At 39.1% G+C, this 20,725-nt stretch overlaps 1 protein-coding gene across 1 annotated transcript in view; it reads right to left on the reverse strand.

Annotated features, from left to right (window-relative positions):
- LOC149184180 (Alkaline-phosphatase-like family protein) overlaps positions 1–20,725 on the reverse strand; it is a 234,020-nt gene that overhangs the window by 95,960 nt on the left and 117,335 nt on the right. The window contains 2 exon segments of the mRNA XM_089417414.1: positions 10,116–10,218; positions 10,345–10,397. Coding sequence (XP_089273540.1) covers positions 10,116–10,218; positions 10,345–10,397 — 156 coding nt within the window.

Here is a 20,725-nt window from a genome sequence, read left to right on the forward strand (position 1 = left end):
TCATGGCTAGAACACATCCGATGCTACAAAAACTAACACGAGACACTTACTTCTTCCAAGTAGAGGTGAACCTTCTTATAAAGATTCTAGTGGAGGATCTAGATGATCACTATTCTGCAAATGTTCCTCTCTAATGATGGTGATGAATGATGATTTCTTTATCTTCTATCATGCTAGATCACTCTCATTCAACCATATATATATCTACTTCGATTGTCCTTATATGCTTCCAATGGAGATGCCATGAGCTACTTTCTTTCTACCATGATGATTGTTACAACCGTGTAGACTTCTACTTCAGCTATCCCTCCAAGCTTTTATGACAATGTCATCTCTATTTTAACCCTAATGCATCTTGATGCTTGTAATGATTTCCATCAAGATTGCTATCTTCTTGAAAACTGAAAAGGTCTCAAGTATATTTTAGTCATAATAGAGGTCTTTCACCTCCTCCTTATTTGTCTCCTTTTCAGGTTCTTCCACTTCTTCGGTGACATAAGCTGCATTTCTTTCTTTTCTCTTCTTGTTGTCCTTCTTAACTTTAGGGCAATTCTTTTTAAAGTGCCCATATTCATTACACTCATAGCATTATATCTTTGACATATCGATCTTATTTTTTTGAGGATTAAACTTTCCAAATTTTCCTTTTCTTTTGGCCATGGCAGCAAGTGCTTGAACTTGTTTATTTGACCCAACATCGCCCTTTGCTTTCAACCTAGTTTCTTCAATCTTACATAATGACCAAATTTCCCTTAATGGAGTGGTTTCCTTCTTTCCATAGATACTTGATACAAAGTTGCCCCATTCATCAGGTAGTGCATTGACCACTACGGTGGTCATTTCTTTATCGGACATTATTTCCCCTAACTCTTGTAGTTGGCCTCTTATTTGTGATAATCTCATAATGTATGAGGTTGTCTCTTCTTCATTTGATACCTTCGTCTTGTATAGCTTGGTTCTCAAAGATATAACTTCTCCTGCAGTACTTATGGAAAACAATTCTACCAACTTATCATAGATTTCTTTCGATTTCTCCAACTTTGCTACATAAGGGATGAGGGAATCCTTGATTGATTTTATGAGGATTCTTTGAGCCCTTATTTCCCCTTTCATATACTTCAATAGTGCTTGAGCTTCCTCTTGTGATGGTTTGGAGATTGAACCCTTAACATGTCCAAAAACTTCATTCTCTATAAGGATCAAATCTATCCTCTTCTTCCATGCAAGGAAATTTGATGACCCAACCAGTTTGTTGCTTTCCTTGTAGAATGAAGTCATTTTGATAGTAGATTCAGACATAAATATAAAGATACTTACTTGTCAAGTGAAGATGTTTCTTTTGAAGATGATATCTTCAACTTGATGCCTTCTTGATGATGTTGCTTTCTTGATGATCTTCTTCAAGGATGTTTGAGATGTGATCTTTGCTTCAATGTGAAAAGATCACCTTCATTTCTTTGATGATGAACGCTTCTTATTGCTTCCTTGGATGATGATTGTAGAATGTGGAGGCTTTCCAAGGTGCTTCAAATGTAGAGTACTTATTCGAATGGAGGTAGGGATTTTTTCGAGGTCTTCTTCTTCTTCCAAGAGTTTCTTCTTTCAAGATGATGTCTAGATGATATGATCTCCTTGAGCTCATCCCTTGTGTATCCTTCTTTAATTGGATGATCTTTAAGTTGTCTTTTCTTTTTGTTGTTGTCACCTTAGCTCTGATACCATGTTGAGAAATCTAGGGGCAACTGGATTAGGTGATTTCCCTTACTTTGATAACAGTTTTTGATGTATTTTTACTTAACTTAATTAGCTTCTTCTTTCACTTGAATATAATTAGTGTTCTTATCATCAAACAAAACCAAACAATAAAGAACAATGAGACAAGAGGACACAAGATATAGGCTATCAGCCAAGGCCAAAACCTCTCCTCTTAAGAGGAAAACCCACTAGAATTCTTCTCTTTTTATAGAATGTTCAGATGATGAATTCCAAGACCTAAGACCCTTGTTAATGACCCCTCCAATGATAACAGTTTTTGATGTATTTTTACTTAACTTAATTAGCTTCTTCTTTCACTTGAATATAATTAGTGTTCTTATCATCAAACAAAACCAAACAATAAAGAACAATGAGACAAGAGGACACAAGATATAGGCTATCAGCCAAGGCCAAAACCTCTCCTCTTAAGAGGAAAACCCACTAGAATTCTTCTCTTTTTATAGAATGTTCAGATGACGAATTCCAAGACCTAAGACCCTTGTTAATGACCCCTCCAAGACCAAGTCAAACTTCTTCTTAATGAACTTTTCTTTCAACTACTTTTGACCTAGCAACTTCCAACAACTTCGGCAATTTCCAGCTACTTCAACCCCCAGCAACTTGTTAGCAACTTCGACTTGCCCAGCAACTTTCGAGTCCTTCGACTTGCCCACCAGCTTTCCAACAACTTCGACTTGCCCCGTAACTTTCCAACAACTATAGAAACCTTAACATAAGAGAGAGAGAGAGAGAGGCCCAAAAACTTCGATCTTGCTTTTCTTCTTCTTATCCTTGATTTCCGTCCTTTTCTAGCGTCTTGCTTGAGGAGATCGAACTTGCTTCTTGTGTCTCCAAATGAGGTAGAGTTTCTTCTTATATATAGGCTTTCCAAGGGTATGAATTGCTTCCATGAAACCGACTTGATCTTTCATGTACGTTGACTTACTTGACAAGGTCTTGGAGGGTCATTATGACATTTTTTACTTCACAAAAAAATTATTTACAAGATACAACATGCACAAAGGGATCTTATATGTATGACAATGACTCTTTTGACTTCATAATTCTATGACAAACCTCAAAGCACTCAATGGTTGCTTGACCTACAAATAAATTTACCTTGAGCATGAAACCCATGTATCAAGAATGAAAATAATAAACTTATTTTTCTCTTTTCATCAAATACATAAAAACATAATTACAGTAGACATTATGAAGACCAAACCTAGTTACACATTTCAACAGTATTGATATGTAATTCATGGTAATGTTAAATTCATCCTTTTAATTAAATTTTTAACATTACCATCAAATGTCTTAGGATGATTGAGAGTGGTTCTGACCTCATTGGATTTCATATGGACAAAGTAGAATTTCAAATTTCACTCAAAAACAAGCAGACTTGTCAGTTTTTCAGGATTTTAGGATTGGGGGGATTACGATGTTTCGATTGGATTTTATCATATACTAAGGTATGGAACTCGTATTTAATCAAGAGCTTCAAGCCCTCTGTGTACCTTGATGTTAGTTACATTGGTTGTCGAACTACTCTATCATGGCCCTACTAAAAATGTACCCATCACTCAAGCAAAATCTTGACTTGACATGCTAAGTTTTTTCTATCTTATGTTAATGCTTAGAGGGTGATATTAATGACAAAGGTCCCAAAATAGGCAATGATTTTGATGATATATAGGTATTTATTGTAGCATGAATATTTTGGATGCTAGAGACCATCTAGATCCTATTTATTGATATATTTTCTATTGAGAGATGGATTGCTCTCGATGTTATTTTGGTTATGTGTGTTTAAGAATCTAAGGCAATTAGGTATAGTAGGATTCTTCTTGACTTGATAACAATTTGTGAAGCTCTTTTACAATTTATCTTGTTAGCTTAATTTACTTCTTCTTATTATTAATGCATGTGTGTTTACTTCATCAAATTGCTACCAAAAACATAAGAACAAGAACACAAGATGTTGGCTCTCTCCCAGGGCAAAACCATCCTCTCTTAGAGAGGAAAACCCTTTCGTAAATTTCTCTTATTGAACCTTCTTATTGATCAATGCCAAACCCTAGACCCTTGACAAGAATATCCTCCAAGCACAAGTCAAGTCCTTCCTTCTTCCTGCACTTTGTCTCCCGCACTTTGTCCTCCTCCTTCAGGCACTTCGTCCTCCTCCTTCTTCTGGCAACTTGTGATAGACCTTGTTATGTGAGCTCTAGAAGAGATACTTACCTTTGATCCTTAGTGAGATCCTTCACCTATGAAGATACTTTCCTTCTCTTGTCCAATCGATTTTCTTCTTGATGTGTAGTTGCAGACTTGATGTGACAGCACTACAGCGTTAGTTTCTCACATGTGTGGTAGGTTTCCCTTATACTTTTGGCTACTTTCTCCTTCGCTTAAGAGACCCTCTTCTTCGCTTGAGTAGGAGGCCTTGTAGGCCTAATTTACTAGCCCAAACGATTAGATATGTATGACTGTGATCTTGCTACTGTTATGACCGCAGACTTCCCTTCTTTTCTTGCACGTGTGAATGTATTTCACCCTAAAAATAGTCCCTTCAACTTCGGTTAGGCTTCTCCTTCTTCGCTTCAATATAGACTCCTTAAACTCGCTTTCCCTTCAACCTTAACTAGTCTTCCTTCTCGCTGATTTCAGAGGTATTGCAAGCTCGTCGTTGGAGGAGCGGACAACCTCTATATATAGAGGATTGTCCCTCCTTTAGGCCGACTTCACTTCTTTGGCATCGGAATTGCTTCTTTGATGATGGCGTTGCATGGAGAGAACTTTGACTTTGCTTGGAGAGATATTCTTTGACTCTTATACAAATATATACATGGTGTAACATTCCCTTAAGGTCTTCAACATTTTCTTTTGACTCTTTGACTCACCTATAGCACTTTAACATGTGCTAGACCTATTTCAATGAGCAAGAAACTCATTGATAAATATAACAAAAATAATATTTCTTTTCTTGAATAAATACAAATATCAAAAGTACATTTATGAAGACTAAACCTAGTTACACTTTCTTCAACACTCCCTCTTAACTAGGGAGGTATTCATAAATCATTACAAGGTGTTTGGCTATTTTTCAATCTTGAAGAATTCACATAAGAGAAACCGAATTGGAAATCCATCTATTATAGCATCATAGTAACCAACTTTGTTCATAGCAAGGCCTTGACTAACAGTTCTATCTCTCATAAGATCATAGCACAATGTTGGCGAGACCAATGGCTTATAGACACCTTAGTCATTGTCTCTCAAGGTACATACCCACCCGGGTGTTCACTGAGTATGACCTTCTAGGACTATTCTCTTCTTGGGTTCCCAGCCCACAAAGAATATCGATCGTCTTGCCTACTCTTGTCTTGGATGCACTACACATCCTCAAAGAGCATCAAATGCCAGATGATTACCCAATCCTCCCATTATTTCTTCCCAAGCGAAGACAAGAATGTTGCGTCTATCTCTTCCTCTTAATTGAGGAAGACATGCCCAAGTTTCCTCTGACAAGGAACTTTCCCAAGCTCCTTTGTAATTGGGAACTTGTTAGAACTTCCTCTTAGCTAGGGACTTGTCCATTCATCAGCAACTTCTTCTTCGTGGGTCCTTCAGTTACTTGATCTCCTTCTTTCCTTCGATGTCATGAAGTCTTTGTTTGAACTTCTTCTTGGTAGGGCATCGGCCATCGATCACTTTCCTTCCTGATTTGTCATGTCATTGCTCCCTTCGTGGAATGTGGCCTTCTTGATATATATCAGGTCCTTTTGTCATCTGGCTACTCCTTTGTCATCTTGCATGTGCTTCAGAGTACTTATCACATGGATGCTTAGTTGTACTTGCTTGTTCCCATACTTTGATTTAGTAGCCCTTCATGTCTTCATCCTGATATTGCTTCAACATCAAATGGTGTTTTTTTTGGATGGCTTTTTCATCATAACATCTTTGTAGAGTTGAATCAATTATCCGCACCTTACTATCTTCAAGGCCTTCATAGGTGTCAAGGTTACTTTGATCTTTTTCTTCCTTTGTCAGAGTTGTCATGCCTTCTTTCGGGAGATGTCTTATACCAGATCTTTGTCAGATAATGATTCTTTGTGTCCATGGTGTTCTTACATGCTTGATCTCTTTCTTCATTTGCTTCTTCTTGGATTGTTTAGTCAACAACCTCATACTCCTTATGAGAGCACTTCTTCTTAACATGCTTCTTGGATTAGTCAACAACCTCATCCTCCTTATGAGAGCACTTCTTCTTTACCTGCTTCTTGGATTAGTCAACAACCTCATACTCCTTATGAGAGCATTTCTTCATGTTGACCTTCATTTGATTGTAGTACATGCTTTCGAGCATGTCTTTGGTGAAAGAGATCCTTTTATACTTGATCATGTTTTAGAACATTTCCCATGATTCAATAATACATATGATGACATGACTTAAACTTTGATGCATACATACCTCATCTTGATTCTGCTTTGATCATCTTGGCTTCATTTGATGGTTCTTCTTGATTGGTGTAGCCTTTCTTGCTTCATCCTTTCTTGCCTGCATACCATCCTTTCTTGAATCCCATGAATTGGACTCCTAATTAGACATCTTCCCTTATTTATCAACCTTCTTTTGAAGATTCTATTAGAGGATCTTGAAGACCCTTATCCTGCACATGTTTCTTCCTTTGATGATGGAGGCCTTCTAAGAATTTTAATCATGATCAGTTATTCTTTCATTGTGGATGAGGTCCTATAATAGGCATGCTCCTTCTATATGAATATCTTGAGCTATATCTACACCATGCTCCTGTATTCTAGAAGATACCTTTAACCATGCAATCTATTCTATTTCTATATGCTCCTATACTACTCAAAAATTTGAAAGAAGACTTTAAGTAAAGAGGTTGACTTAGTCACAGTAGAGATCTAGAGGATCTTTTTTCTGCTTCTTGTCTTCTTCTTTCACTTCTTGAGTTACATGAGCTTCTTCCCTTTTTCTCTTGTTGTTGTTGTCCTTCTTAAGTTTAGGACAATCCCTTTTGTAGTGTCCATATTCTTGGCATCCAAAGCATTAGACTTTGGACATATCTCTATTGCTTGATCTTCGTGGACCAAATTTTCCAAATTTTCCCTTTCTCTTGGCCATGGTAGCAAATGCTTTCTCCTTTGATCCCACATCATCTTTTGCTTTGAGTCTAGTTTCCTCTATCTTGCATAGAGACCATAGTTCACTTAGTGGGGTAGCTTCCTTCTTGGCATATATGCTTGATGTGAAGTTGCCCCAATCCTCAAGTAGAGCATTGAGTACTACGGTTGTTATTTCTCTGTCAGACATGACTTCTCCTAGCTCTTGAAGTTGATCCCTCATCTTAGAGATCTTCATGAAGTATGGAGTTATTCCTTCCTTTGATATCTTCATCTTGTACAAATCATTTCATAGAGATATCACTTCTCCAGCTGTGCTTACCGAGAATAGCTCAATTAGTTTATCATAGATTTCTTTTGATGTTTCAAATTTTGAGACATAAGGAATGAGAGAGTCCTTGATAGATTCTATTAGAATCCTTTGAGCTCTTGTCTCATCCTTATTGTACTTGGCTAAGGCTTGAGTTTGTTCCTTAGCGGGGATAGTGATATTCCCTTTGATGTGATCTAGAAGTTCATTCTCTTTGAGAAGTAAATCAGTCCTCTTCTTCCATGCAAGGAAGTTATTGGTCCCAACCAATTTGTTGCTTTCCTTGCAAAAAGACATTGAGGTATATTCAGAAGGGGACATATACTTACTTGATAGAGTTTGAGATGTAGTGGACTTGCTCTCTTCTTGAAGACTTGATGGCTTGCCTTCCTTAGATCTTGATGTTCTTCAAGTTGCTTTCTCCAAGTGGACTTGCTTGATGATGAGATTTGCTTGATGACTTGTAGCTTGATGTAGGTCCCTCTTTGATTTGCTCTTCTTGTAGGTGCCTTTATATAAGGCTTTTCTTCTTGCTTTGTAGTCTTCCTTGATGAATGATAGATGGTAGACCTTCTTGTCCTTGATGAGTCACCTTATGAGTGTTCTTGAATTGCCCTTTCCTTGATGTGTCACCTTAGCTCTGATTCCATGTTGAAGAATCTAGGGCAATTAGGTATAGTAGGATTCTTCTTGACTTGATAACAATTTGTGAAGCTCTTTTACAATTTATCTTGTTAGCTTAATCTGCATCTTCTTATTATTAATGCATGTGTGTTAAATTCATCAAAATGCTACCAAAAACATAAGAACAAGAACACAAGATGTCGGCTCTCTGCCAGGGCAAAACCTCTCTCTCTTAGAGAGGAAAACCCTTTCGTAAATTTCTCTTATTGAACCTTCTTATTGATCAATGCCAAACCCTAGACCCTTGACAAGAATATCCTCCAAGCACAAGTCAAGTCCTTCCTTCTTCCTGCACTTTGTCTCCCGGCACTTCGTCCTCCTTCTTCTTCCGGCAACTTGTGATAGACCTTGTTATGTGAGCTCTAGAAGAGAGACTTATCTTTGATCCTTAGTGAGATTCTTCACCTATGAAAATATTTTCCTTCTCTTGTCCAACCGAGCTTCTTCTCGATGTGTAGCTGCAGACTTGATGTGACAGCACTGCAGCCCTAGTTTCTCACACGTGTGGGAGGTTTCCCTTATACTTTTGGCTCATTTCTCCTTCGCTTGAGACTTGAGTAGGAAGCCTTATAGGCTTAATTTACTGGCCCAAACAATAAGATATGTATGACTGTGATCTTGCTGCTGTTATGACCGCAGACAGCCCTTATTTTCTCGCACATGTGACTGTTTTTCACCCTAAAAACAATCCATTCAACTTCAGTTAGACTTCTTCCTTGTTAGACTTCTCCTTCTTCGCTGCACTAGAGGCTCCTTAAACTCGCTTTCCCTTCACCCTTAACTCGTCTTCCTTCTCGCTGATTTCAGAGGTATTGTAGGCTTGTCGTTGGAGGAGTGGACAACCTCTATATATAGAGGATTGTCCCTCCTTTAGGCCGACTTGAGGACAGTAGGCCGACTTCACTTCTTTTGCATCGGAATTGCTTCTTTGATGATGTCATTGCATGGAGAGGACTTTGACTTTGCTTGGAGAGATATTCTTTGACTCTTATACAAATATATACACGGTGTAACATTCCCTTAAGGTCTTCAACATTTTCTTTTGACTCATTGACTCACCTATAGCACTTTAACATGTGCTACACCTATTTCAATGAGCACGAAACTCATTGATAAATATAACAAAACAATATTTCTTTTCTTGAATAAATACAAATATCAAAAGTACATTTACTAAGACCGAACCTAGTTACACTTTTTTCAACAATGTGCAAGCTTACATGCTATATAAATGAGAACTTGTAACTTATGGACATGAGGTTGATGAAGATTATAACTTCTAGATGATTGATATTATATGGTTTAATTCATGTTTTTATGGTTTTTATATCTACTTCATCATTTTACATGTTTTGTTGGCATATATGCATCAAAATATATAAAAATTCGCTCCCAACCCAAGAGCTTTTGAAAATGTCATTGCCCACTCCCACTCCCAAACAACCTTGGGTCGAACAGCTCTGATACCAATGTAACGAACAAGGTTCGTACTCAAGTTTAAATAACCCTGAACACTTGGAATATGAAGAGATACATTGAGGATATATATATATATATATATGAATTAAGAAAATAGAATGATAGATATGGCTGGTTATAAATGAGGGCTCTGCTTATACACTGAGCAAGGTGCCCTGTCACGAATAGTCATGTCCTTTCGGACATGTTGCTTCAATAATTAATGATTAATCATTATTATGATTATTACTACTTTTATTATACTTATTATTTTTATATATATCATATTCATAACAGCAAGTCATAATGTTAACATGTGAACATATGGAAACCTAATTAATAATAAACAGTAATGTTTAAAATATTTAATTAAGTTCATTAGAAATTTAGTTGGAACCTAATCCCCTTTAGGAGATTTTTTTCCCAGTGGAGGTAATGCCCCCTACATAATAAGCAAGGTTTTATGAAATCACATCTTCCACAAAAATAAGTTGGTCCATAAGAGCAACACCAACAGTAGATGGTTTAGGTCATAAGAAAATATAGATTGTTGATGTCCAAGAATGAACATGTCCCATCCTTCCCTCAAGAACTTTGCTCCATGGAAAGAATGAACAAAATAACACCAATAATGGTGTGGCCCTTCAAAAGATATTCAAACCTTAGTTGAAGAAAGGACATAAAGGTGATATTCTAATTTATATTCCTACAATTACTTACAATTTAAAAGAAAAGAGTGTGTAACTATAATAGAACAAACCAGTAAGGTGCGTCGAGTTGTTGAATTAGATTTTATGACCAATGACATGTGAAGCTTCTCAATAATTTTGTCCATCTCCGACAGCTTTGGGCCCATCAAAGAACTATAAAACACAATCAAGTGAGCATTGCAGTTACAGTATGAGTTTTCTGGTGTATAAAACAACAAAACATTCAAGAATTTAAATTTATGGAAAGATGCCCATGTAGAAGAGAAGGCCATTAACTACCTTGTACGACCACCAGTATGTCCTACGTGATCCAATCCCAAGTAGTGGAGAATCTATACTCATAACAAAGAAGAGTTCTCCATAAGCACAGACATAAATCAAGAAGTCAACAAAAAGAGATTGCTGGGTTTTCAACATATTCTTTAGAATAGGATAGACGTATGAATTATAAATAGTCTTGGCCTTATATATTCAAATCAGTGTTACAAACAGAACATGGACTTCCTTAGCCACAACTAAACAAATCTTACCAAAGACACGTCACGCAATAATCAGCCTCTTAATCTAAAATGAAATATTTATAGTTCTCTGACATTAGAAATTTTGGGAAACATATTGATAATTATTCATCATCTGAAAAAGACAGTCCCTTATCCATGCATACTAGAAAGTTAGATTATTTACTACTAGTCTTTCTAGAAATAATTTTCCAAGTTTGTTTTCTTCTATAAACAATTGTTCATGCATTAGCACCCCATAATAAAAGAGAGAATTATATCACAACTTTGAGCCTCAATGACACAAGTGTGTTTATAGATACATAATATACCTTTCTTCTTTCACTTAATAATAAGTATTTTTCAAGGACAAAAAGGATAATATACATAATATTCTAGGAAAACTTCAAAACACTAGAAAAGAATGTCATTTAATCAAGATATAACCAAAAAAGCATTACCAATTCTCTATCCTTAAAAATCACCATTTAACATAACATAATGAATAACACAGCAAACTGAAGATAAAAAATGTGGCATTATAATTACAATAGAGAAAAGTGTTGAACCAACAATGATGATGCTGTAGGTGCTGTCAATAATGATCTTTTCCATTCAAGGTCAGCACACTGTGTTGTCATCACCTAGAAATATCTTTCAAGGAAATACTCAACAGTATCTACATAACCATCAAGAAGTCCATCCCCGTCACTGATCAAACGGTCTCCCAAATCGGAATGTGCACGCCAATTTGAGGGAGCTCCGCCTAGATGACTTGAGGCTTCAACCATGAATTACCAGGTGAAAAAGCACCACAAATATGCAGTATAACCCGTTGATCTGCAATAAATATTGAGATTGGGTAGCATGAGGATGTACTCTCACATGCCCTTGATGCTAGGCTTGTTAGAGAGAACCGCCCACAATATGTGATGTGTGGGCTTTGCACCCAAGTTCGAGGTTTCAAACCAAAAGTGAGTGGACTTGGAACCCAAAAAAAAGGCATTTAATAATCTAATTTATTGTTAAGGCTGTGTTGGAGGTTTCTTGAAGGGAAGAGGGGCTTCGTAAAAGACCTAAGGACAAGTATAAATAAAGTAGCCAATGGAGAGGCTAGTGGACAAGAATCATAACCATTAGTCTTCTTGTGGTGGAACCAGTTAATTATAGTAATTGGGACAGGTGTTCTAGTCTTGGGAGGTGTCATTGAGGCTAGGAACACAGAGGAACTAATTATCTCCAAGCCATGTAATTTCACCTAATTTTCACCTAGGAAAAAGATCTTAATTATATCAATTAGGATTTTTAAATATTTCCTAAGTCTAGACACAAGAAAAGTGGATAAGTAATTGACATTAGTTGAGATAAGGTCGATTTACCTCTAGAAGCCTGTAGAAAGTTTCCAAGTTGATATTTGCCATCTATGTTGAATGGTGTTTTCATTGATGTCAAAGTCAGCCAATGGTGATCAACATAAAGAGTGCATAATCTTTGGAAGCAGTGAAGGAAAGAAGGAAAGCCTTGACATAAATGCTTTAACCTGAACGCTTTTAATATATGTAAATGGATTACAATAATTGGAAGTACCAATGGACAAGAAACCCCAAAGAGAGGAAAGGAAACATAAACTCTAGAAGACTCAGCTATGTTATCAAGATGCCCTGCAATTGCTGAGGTAAATGTATGGGAAGAATAGTAAATTTGCAAGCAAGACTACCATAGGTTGATAGTACTCATCATGTCATTTCCATCAATAGGTGGTACGTCACATGGTTCCTCACAGTTGACGAGATATGCCCTCCTAAAGTTGAAGCCCCAAAGTCATGATCAAAGTGCCCCAAATGTATGGTAAAGGCAACACTACACTTTGGTCCCAAAAATTGGTATAAACTTTAAATCCAATATTCCAAGGACAGGCCGGCCCTAAAATCAGGAATTTAATTTTATAAAACAAACTTCATTAAATAGATGAAGACGGCCCAAATATTAAGGGTGTGTTTTTTTTTTTAACCACATGGTGAATCGGTAACTGCCAGTCCTAATCTATGGGAGACCCAGGATCAATCCTCGTAGCTGCCACTATAACACCAAGAGTACATCCAACTACCTGCAAGTCGATATACTAAGATCCTATGATTTTAGCAAAGCGAGACTCTCGTGCCGCCAAGGCGGGGGTGGGGAATTTGCTCTCGAGCCGTACAGCAGGTCATGTACTCAATGAGATTTTGAACCGTGGTCTCTTGAGCTTCACCCAAGTAGACTTACCATCAAACCACACATCACTATACATTAAGGGTGTGTTTTTTAAATAAAAAATAAAATTCAAAAAAAGGGGTAGGTCGGCCCCCCTTTTGTCCCCCCTTGACAACTATAAAAGGAGGCACACGTCTTGCATTTGGAGGCATCGACTCTCATGTTGTTGCTATGAAATTCTAAGGCCAAGGTCAGTAAAAGAAGATCTATAGCAAGGGCCAAGTTGTTTTGTTATGGGGTTTATTTATTTTTTTGTCTCTTGTTTTTGTTTGTGACTCGCAGATCAGGTTGTCCATCTAAGGAAAATCACAGACGTTTCTGAGGCCTGTTCTAAAGAAAATCGCAGAGGCTTGTGAGGCCTAATTTGTGCCACGTCTGAGGCCCCATTCTGAGGCTATATCTGAGGCAACAAAGTTAGAATCTTGTTTGGCAGGTCGAGGTCACATTTTGTTTATCTTTATCCAAGTGCTAGCTCGTACAAGTTGTAGCATGATGGTGATCCGGTGATCTGATCGAAGGATCCATTGTTGAAAATTGGTAGCTATGGTCAGTATTTTCTTTGCAAATCAAAGGAGAAAATTCGCATTTTGATATTTGACAAAGTCAGCTTAAAGAACACAAGTTGAGCCCACATGATGAAAAGCCTCCTCCTAAGGCATATAAATACAAGTTCGTTGAAGATCATTTTGGCATCACATCACTCACACATTCAATCTGAAATAGCAAGGAGAAGTTCACACGTGCCAAGCAGTCAAGAAGTCTTTTTGTTCTGCGTTGACCAGCCCCTATTCTTCCGTTAACTAGCATGGACTTGGGATAGAAAGCTCTTTAACGGTTTTGAAGGCTGAAAATTCCAAGGATCTGTTGACTCTGCTTTACTGAGATTTTACTTTTGTTTTTGGGTCATTGACCGCAGGTCAAACCTGAGACTTTGACCGAGAATTATAGTGGATCGTTGACTGTGGTTTTGACAGAATTTTGGTCGTCTATTCTGAACTACCCCAGGCTGAAATTTGGCCCTTTGTTGCAGACTTGACTTTGACCAACGTTGACTGCACTTTCTCTCTCATTTGACTGGTTTGACTTGGTATTTGTCGAGGTTAGAATTTTGGAATCTTGTTGGAATATTTTGACGTACTTTTGATGAAAAGAATTTCTCTCTCATAAGGAAAGATTGGTTGGGTTTTCTCTCTGTGGGTTTTGTTGAGAAATCTATAAAAAGTGATTTCTCTTTCTTTGATAACTGCTTGTGATATCTTTTTACTTATCTTACTTATTAGCTTCTCTTATTATTATTGTGTTTGTGTATCATCAAACAGCTACCAAAAGAAGAAGAACAAGAACACAGAATATAGGCTACAAGCAAGGGCCAAAACCTCTCCACTTGAGAGGAAAACCCACAAATCCCTTCTCTTCCTTATAGATTCTTCAATCGACAAAATCCAAGACCTTTAGACCAAGACCAATACCCTCCAAGACCAAGTCCAACCTTTCTGGATGATGTGCTTTCCTTGTCTAAGACAAACCTAGTCAAATCTCTTCCAGAAGCACAATTTCGACCTCCAGCTACAAAATTTCGGCCTCCACTGCAGACCTGAAAGTTTTGGCCCTCCAGTAGTTCTTGCTGCCAAACGTCTGAGCTTCTTTTAGCCTCCCAGGACTTTCTTAGACCTTCACTTGACCTTCTCTGACTTTTGGAGCTTGAGAATTGTTTCTTGTGACCTTCGCTTGACCTTCTTGCATTCTCTCCTTCAAGATCGAACTTGTGGCGGAAAACCCTAGATCTGTTGCAGAAACCCTAGTCTTCCTTCGCACGTGTGAGAGAGAAATATCCCAATCCAAAGTCTTATTTGTCCTCTTCCTTCTCCATTGCTTTCTTCTTCCTCCTTCGCTAGAATGAGTGAGTGATGAATGTGCTTCAAGGAGGTCGAGTTTCCTCCTTTATATAGGCTCTTCAAGGTGGACGTGGCTCCTCATTTTAGGCCAACTTGTCAACTGCAAGGCCAACTTGGCCTTGAAGGGTATTTTGACACTTTTAACGACAAAATTAATGTTCTTTACAAGTTACAATGTGCCCGAAGGGTCTTCAACTTATGACAATGGCTCTTTTGACTTTTTGACCTAGGAAAAACTCTAGAAACACTCAATGGGTGTTTGACCTATAAAATAAAAGACCTTGAGGATGAAACCCATGCTCCAAAAATAATAATAATAATTTTCTTTCATTTTACAATTTACAAGAATCAAAAGTAAAATTCATAGTTATGAAGACTGAACCTAGTTACACATTTTTCAACACTCCCTCTTAACTAGGGAGGGATTCATAAATGGTACATGGACATTCTCAATCTAAAGAGATCTCATAAGAAGATTCAGATTGGTAACCCATCTGTTTAGCATCATATCAACCAACATTGTCACATAGCAAGGCCTTGACTAACAGCTCTATCTCTCCACAAGATCAGAGCACAATGCTAGTGAGACCAATGTTTATAGACACCATCATCATTGTCTCTCAAGGTACATACCCCACTCGGATCTTCACAGAGTATGACTTTATTTGGACTAATCTTATCTTGGATAGCTAGTCCTCAAAAGATATCGGTCCACGACTACTCTTATCTTGGATGCCCTACCTCATCCTCAAAGAGTATCAGATGTCAGATGCTCACCCAATCCTCCATTCTATCTTCCTAAGTGAAGACAAGAATAATGTGCCTATCTCTCCCTCTCAACTAGAGAAGATACATCAACCAAACAAAGCTTGTCTCTCAAATACACAAGCTTCTTATTAGGAAGTGATTTCGTCAATATGTCAGCGACCTGCTAATCAGTGGAGATATACTGTAGCTGCAACACACCATCTTGTACTAGCTTACGAATGTAGTGATACTTGTTGACATGCTTTGTCTTTCCATGAAACACTGGGTCTTCAGACAATCAAATACAACTGGTGTTACCACAATCTATCAATGTAGGGTCCTTTGGTCCTTTAAACAAGGTCAGATAGCACCTTCCTTAACCAGACTGCTTCTTTGCTTACTTCACAGGCTGCAATATACTCGGCCTCAACACCACTCAAAGCAACTGTATCTTTCTTTCTGCTCATCCATGAGATCATGGAGGATCCCAATCTGAAACACCCTCTTGTAGTGCTCCTTCCATCCTGTTCACTGCCTTCCTAATGGGAATCTATATATCCCATCAAGTGGACATAATTCCTCCTATCATATTTCAAGCAGTAACGGATGGTTCCTTGCAGATTTCTCAGTATATGTTTTGTTGTTATCCAATGAATTGACTGAGAACATTTACTGCAAAACATATGTTTGGTTGAGTATTCACCAAGTACATCAGCGAGCCAATCAGTTGTCTATACTTGGAAGGATCCACAGGGCTTGATTCGGAACTCCTTAGTCTTTTCAGGTTTGTGATCATCGAAGTTGCCATTGGTTTGCAATCTATCATGTCAAACCTCTTCAACATCTTGATCACGTGCTTTCTTTGACCTACGTAGATCTCATCAGGTCCTTACCAGACTTCCAGTCCCAAATAGTAGTGCATTAGCCCTAGAACCCTCACGTCAAATTTTGTTGCTAGTTGCTTCTTGCATTATTCAATTCGACCTTCTACACCTGTTAAGGGAAGATCATCTACATACAGAAGAATGATTACCAGTTCTCCATTCACGACCTTAATATAAAGGTTCGGATCAGCAAAACACTTTATGAAGCCTAATCTCTGTAGGTATGCATCCATCATAGCATACCATGCCCTCGGTGCTTGCTTGAGGCCATATAATGCCTTCTTCAATCTGTAAACATATGCCTTTCTATCTTTAACTTCAAATTCCAAGGGTTGTTCTATATAGACTCCCTCATCGTTTGTGCCATTCAGGAATGCAGTCTTGACATCCATTGCATCCATCCTAGCATGCCATGCCCTTGGTGCTTGCTTGAGGCCATATAATGCCTTCCTCAATCTACAAACATATGCCTTTCTGTCTTTAACTTCAAATTCCAAGGATTGTTCTATATAGACTCCCTCATCAATTGTGCCATTCAGGAATGCAGTATTGACATCCATCCCATTGATGTTGCCAAAGAGACCAACAAATGTATAGTTGTATACCTTGTTGTCGAAGCAAGTGTCTCTTCATAATCGATGCCTTATTGTTGAGAGAAGCCCCTAGCCACAAATCTTGCCTTATACTTGTCAATACTTCCATCTATTGCATGTTTGATCTTATAGATCCATTTGGAAGTTACCACAGATTCGACTTCGGGCCTAGGTACCATCTCCCAAACTCCATTCTTCATTATAGATTGATGTTCTTCATTCATGGCATCCTTCCATTCTTGATGATTGACAGCCTCTTCAAATGTGGATGGCGCTACTTCTATTAGTTTTTCCATGTAGGCTACATACCCAGAATATCGTTTGGGCTTCTTGCTTTCGCTAAATGTGCCTTGAGCTGCCCCATGACCTTCTGAATCAAGTAGAGTAGACTTCAAAGGTCTCTTTCTTGATTTGGGGATGACCACAGGTTGAATAGGTTCATTGGGACCTTAATCTTCATGATTAGATTCTTCTTCTTCGCTACTAACTTCTTCTTCAAATACTAGAACTTCTTCATCATCAGAGTCTATAGCAAGTTCCTCTGATTTCTTGAATGCAATACTTTCGTAAATATAACATCTCGACTAACTTATATATGGTGTCCTTCCTTTATGTAGAACCTATAGGCCTTAAAAGAGTTACTACACCTAACAAATGTTGCTCTCATGCCTAAAGGGTCCAGCGTCTTTCTTTTATCCTTCGGTATATGAATATATACAGGACAACCAAAGATTCAAAGATGATCCACAGTTGGTTTCTTCCTAGTGAATACTTCTTCGAGAGTTCTGTTATTTAGTGACCTGTGGGGACTTCGATTTTGAATGTACACAGTTGTCTTCATGGATTATCCCCACAGAAATTTCAGTAGATCTTGATCATGCAACATTGCTTTTACACTTTCTTCAATGGATCGGTTATTTTGTTCTGCAACTCCATTTTGTTTGGGATTATATGGAACTATTAGCTCCCTCTTAATCCCAGAATCCTTACAGAAAGCTATGATTTCCTTGGAAATATACACTCCTCCATTATCGGATCTTAGTATCTTGATTCTTCTTTCTATAAGGTTCTCTACTTCAGCTTTGAATTCTTGACATTTAGTAAATTCTTCGTCCTTGGATTTCATCAAGTAAACCCAATTTTTTCTTGAATGATCATCTATAAATGTGACAATATAAATGACCTCCAAGTGATTTAGTAGTGTTGATTTGGGGTAGCAACGGATGTGGTCTAGCCACGAAATTTGGTGGCGAGGTTGGGGCACATGAGATCTCCAATACCCAGAAAGGGTTTGGGCAGATTCTAAACAGTTCAGGAGATATTAAAATAATTAATATTTTTAATGGAGTCCCTAAGTCTAAACTTCGGGAAATTAGATAATTAATGTGGATTAATATGAAATTGTATTAGAATGGTCCCAAAGACATGGATCAAGCCAAATCTAATCTTAGCAGTTGATTTGGGACTTAATCTCAGCCATTGATATGTCAACGAAAAAAGTATAAGAGGAGGCTTGAGGGTCACTTGGAGCACACCAGAGTGATCAATCATTCTATTCTCTAGAGCAGGGTTTGCTAAGAGAAATAGAATCAGTGATCGGAGTTGTAGCTGAGGGGCATTGAGTACAGAGAAACAGAGAGGCAGAGAAAGTACTGGAAGAGCAACACAGTAGCTAGAGAGAGTGACACAGTAGCAGCCAGGGCCACGCAGAGGCAGCCAGGAGTTGCGCAGAGCTTCAGAGAGGCCAGCGTTGCTGACGCAGGGCCTCCTAAGGCTAACGCAGACCCATTCAGGGTGATGCAAGGCCAGCACTGGGTAGAGAGGGGCCAATGCAGTCTAGAAAGGTAGACGCTAGGGTTTCTAGGCAGATTGGAGCTAAGGAGCTGCCGGAGGTTTATCTCAAACTGAGAGGTATTACTGCCAAGGAAATTGTCTGTTGGGTTAGCCGGATTTGGCACCCATATTGTACTCTGATATTGCTTAATAAGAAAACCCTCAGATAGCTGCACTAGTTTTCCCGCATTGGGTTTTTCTGGGGACATTGGTCCAAAAATAGCGGTGTCATTTGGTGTGATTGTTTTTGTTTCCTTCAGTTGTTGATCTGTAATATGTTGAGCATGCACTAGTGTTTATTTTCAGTATTTACATTGTAAATAACTTGTTAAGTAACGGGACAAGTAGGTAGGAATAAATCAAATAAAGTGCATGGAGGGTTTCTAACGGGTAGACTTAGAAACTTCAACATGGTATCAGAGCGTGGTTGCAAATCACAGGAGAACTGAGGACATCAGCCGAACGGAGCAATAGCAACAGAAAACAGTTGTCCCGAATGACAGAAGTTGTTTTTAGCAGAGCAGCAACAAGGGAAGGGTGATGCAGTGCCCGCGTCATCAAGGGTGAGCAAGGAAGAGGCAGCGCAGAGGCTAAGGAGGCAAAGGGAGCCTCACGCGGAGCCATGCAAAGCTAGGAGACCTAACGCAGTTGGCTGAGGAGGCTGGGTCGCTGGTGCCAGGATTAAGCAGAGCCTAGGAGCTCTCACCTTCAGGTTGTTGGAGTCTAGAAGTCTGTGGCAGTCTAGAAGGTTGTGGGATTAAGCAGAGCCTAGGAGCTCTCACCTTCAGGTTATTGGAGTCTAGAAGAATGACAAGTATGAGGAGGCAATGGCGAGGGCAAAGAGCATCATCCTTGATGGGGTCAAGGACCATGTAGTACCACACATTGCTGAGAAGGAAAGGAGGCCCTAAAAAAATTGTACCAACATACTTCTGTGCAGAAAACGATGTTACTAGAGAATTAGTTGACGTCGTATCAGATGAAGAAGGGAGAACCGATTGACACCTTCCTCGAAGACTAAATGAGATCCGAGATCAATTGACCGCTATAGAAGCCACGCCAAATCAGGAATTGATGGTGAGGACGGCCCTGAATGCAGTCTCAGAAGACTGAGAAGTATTTTTCCAGAGTATACTGGGCAGAGGGACACTTACACCTTGGGATGAGATGTGGGCTGCTCTTCGCCAAGAAGAGATCAGACGGCAGTTGAAGACAGGTAGCAACAGCAAGGGGATCAAAGTCAAACGGAAGGAGGAAGATGTTGCCCTAGCATCTGAGGGAAAGCAAGAAAAGCGGAAGAAGAAGGATCTCTCCAAGATCAAGTGCTTCCACTGTGGGGAGTTGGGTCATTATGCGACCTAGTGTCCAGGGAAGAAGAGTAAGGGAGAGTCTTCCGAGATTAAGGCAGCGATAGCAAGGGCAGAGAAGGAAGTGTTAACAGACGATGACTGTGCCATGAGTGCACACGCACCACTTGAGCGGAAGTGAGGAGACATCGAGCTGTAGTCAGGCGGACTACAGGCGATGAGGGGCAGGATCCTCCAAGTACCCAACCTCTGGGATTAGACCTTGCTACGGGAGCCCCGAAGAGGAGTAGCAAGACTGACTGAGTCGAGTAGAGATGGATGCGGATGGAGCAGTAGAGAGAGATACAGTGCAGGATTCTCAGGACAGCGCGAGGCTAGCAGGCTGCAACAGTGCGAGAGGCACAAGAGTGTTGCACCAGTGCAAGATGGCACAGAGAGGTGTGCAACGGTGTGAGATGCACGGAGTTTTTGCAGCAACGCAGAGGTCAGGGGGCAAGCACTTGTCAGCAGCAAAGGGAGCTTCAGCATCAGGAGGGTCTCTAGCCCAACAGAGAGTTCAGAGTTGGGAGATCAGTTACTTACTTCTCAGTAACTGAGTTAAAGTGCAGCAGTGGGCAGCACGATGCAGCATGATGAGAAGAGTTGCAGTGC

The sequence above is a fragment of the Pinus tabuliformis genome, chromosome 3_2, assembly GCF_031772625.1.
Source record: "Pinus tabuliformis cultivar Carrire ecotype Pingquan chromosome 3_2, CPIR1, whole genome shotgun sequence".
Lineage (NCBI taxonomy): Eukaryota > Viridiplantae > Streptophyta > Pinopsida > Pinales > Pinaceae > Pinus > Pinus tabuliformis.